At 60.5% G+C, this 1,513-nt stretch overlaps 1 protein-coding gene across 1 annotated transcript in view; it reads left to right on the top strand.

Moving 5' to 3' along the window:
• Positions 1-583: 583 nt before the first annotated feature.
• The window catches only part of LOC103769835 (FYVE, RhoGEF and PH domain-containing protein 2-like), a gene marked incomplete at both ends in the record, with an annotated part of 1,919 nt that continues 989 nt past the window's right edge, over positions 584-1,513 (top strand). Inside the window, 2 exons of the mRNA XM_008937073.1 lie at positions 584-664; positions 915-1,063. Coding sequence (XP_008935321.1) covers positions 584-664; positions 915-1,063 — 230 coding nt within the window. The remainder of the gene's footprint in view (positions 665-914; positions 1,064-1,513) is intronic.

The raw sequence follows: 1,513 nt of genomic DNA on the forward strand, positions 1-1,513 counted from the left end.
GCTGTGGGGAGCCACGGGGGCTACACCAGAGCTTGGGTGCTGGCCCCAGCAGGGACGGTGCGTGGGGTGACAGAAAAGTGGCCCCTTCCCTGGTGCTTTGGGCACAAATCCCCCGTAGCTGGGCTAGACCCCAGCAGACCTTGGCTCTTCCAGCTCTGGCCCCCAGGGTTAGCTCTGACGTGCAGGAGGGCCCAGCCAGGTCCATCCCAGGGTGTCCCTGGGGCTGTGCTGCCCTTTGCCCACTGCAGACATGTTCCTGTAGGACTGAGTTCAGCTCCTTGGTGCAACTGCAGACCCTGGGGCTATCCCACCCCCCCTGCCCTGCTCCTTGGCATCACTACCCTCCGGGAGAAACGGGCACAGAGAAAGGAGGGACCCAGGAGGACATGAGCCAGGCTTCCCAGCAGCCCCAAACTGGCTTTGTTCTCACCCTGGTTTTCACTGCATGCTCTGTAGAGGTCCCTCCCTTGCCAGGGTCCAGTGTGATGCTGGGCTGTGAATGCTGGGGGAGCAGAGCTGAGTCCCCTCAGGCTGGTGGGGGTCCCAGCTCTGCCCACAGGACTGAGCCCTTCTCCCCCTGCAGGAACCTGAGGACAAGAAAATCGCCCTGGAGCTGCTGGAGACAGAGCAGGCTTATGTCAGCCGCCTCCACCTCCTCGACCAGGTGAGCTGGGGAGCAGGGGGGCCCACACAGGTCTGGGGAGCAGGAACCCCACTGCCCTCTGCCCCCCCAGCACAGCTCAGCCACCCCACGCTGACAAAGCAGGCAGGGCCTGTGCCTGGGCTCTGCTCAGTGTAGGCACAGACCAGGGACTGTCTGCTGGAGGTTTTGGAGAGAATGGAGCTCTCCAGATGAGAACGGGATCCTCAAGCTTCTTCCTGACCCTTCTTCATTCCCACCTTCTCTCCTCCAGATATTCTATACGGAGCTGATGAAAGAAGCCAGACATGGGAAGACAGTCCCAGAGGAGGTGGTGAAAATGATCTTCTCCAACATCTCTTCCATCTACCAGTTCCATGCCAAGTTCTTCCTGCCGGAGCTGCAGGGGCGCATGCAGGACTGGTGAGCTGAGGGGGAGGGAGGCAGGAGCCCAGGACCCCAGCACTGCCTCCCCACGATGGGGGAGTGCTGAGGAGCTGGGCCTCCCACCACCACCACCACAGCTTGACCTGATTTGCTCCAAAATCTCTCTGTGCTGAAAGGAACTTCCTTAAAATGCTCCAGCCCAGGTCAGGGGATTTCTGGAAGAGGGGGGTGACATCTCAGGTGGTTTGGGGGTGTGCCCTAGGTGTGAGCAGCCCAGGCTGGCTGCAGGCTGGGGACATCCCTGTTGTGGAAAGCAGCAGGTTGTGTAGAATCACAGAGTCACAGAGTCGTTTTGGTTGGAAGAGACCTTTAAGATTGAGTCCAACCCTTCCCCCAGCACTGCCAGGTCCCCACTGCCCCATGTCCCTCACACCACATCCCCAGCAGCTTCATTGCCCTTCTCTGGCCATGCTCCAGCCCCTCAAG

The sequence above is a fragment of the Merops nubicus genome, unplaced genomic scaffold, assembly GCF_000691845.1.
Source record: "Merops nubicus isolate BGI_N331 unplaced genomic scaffold, ASM69184v1 scaffold20573, whole genome shotgun sequence".
NCBI lineage: Eukaryota > Metazoa > Chordata > Aves > Coraciiformes > Meropidae > Merops > Merops nubicus.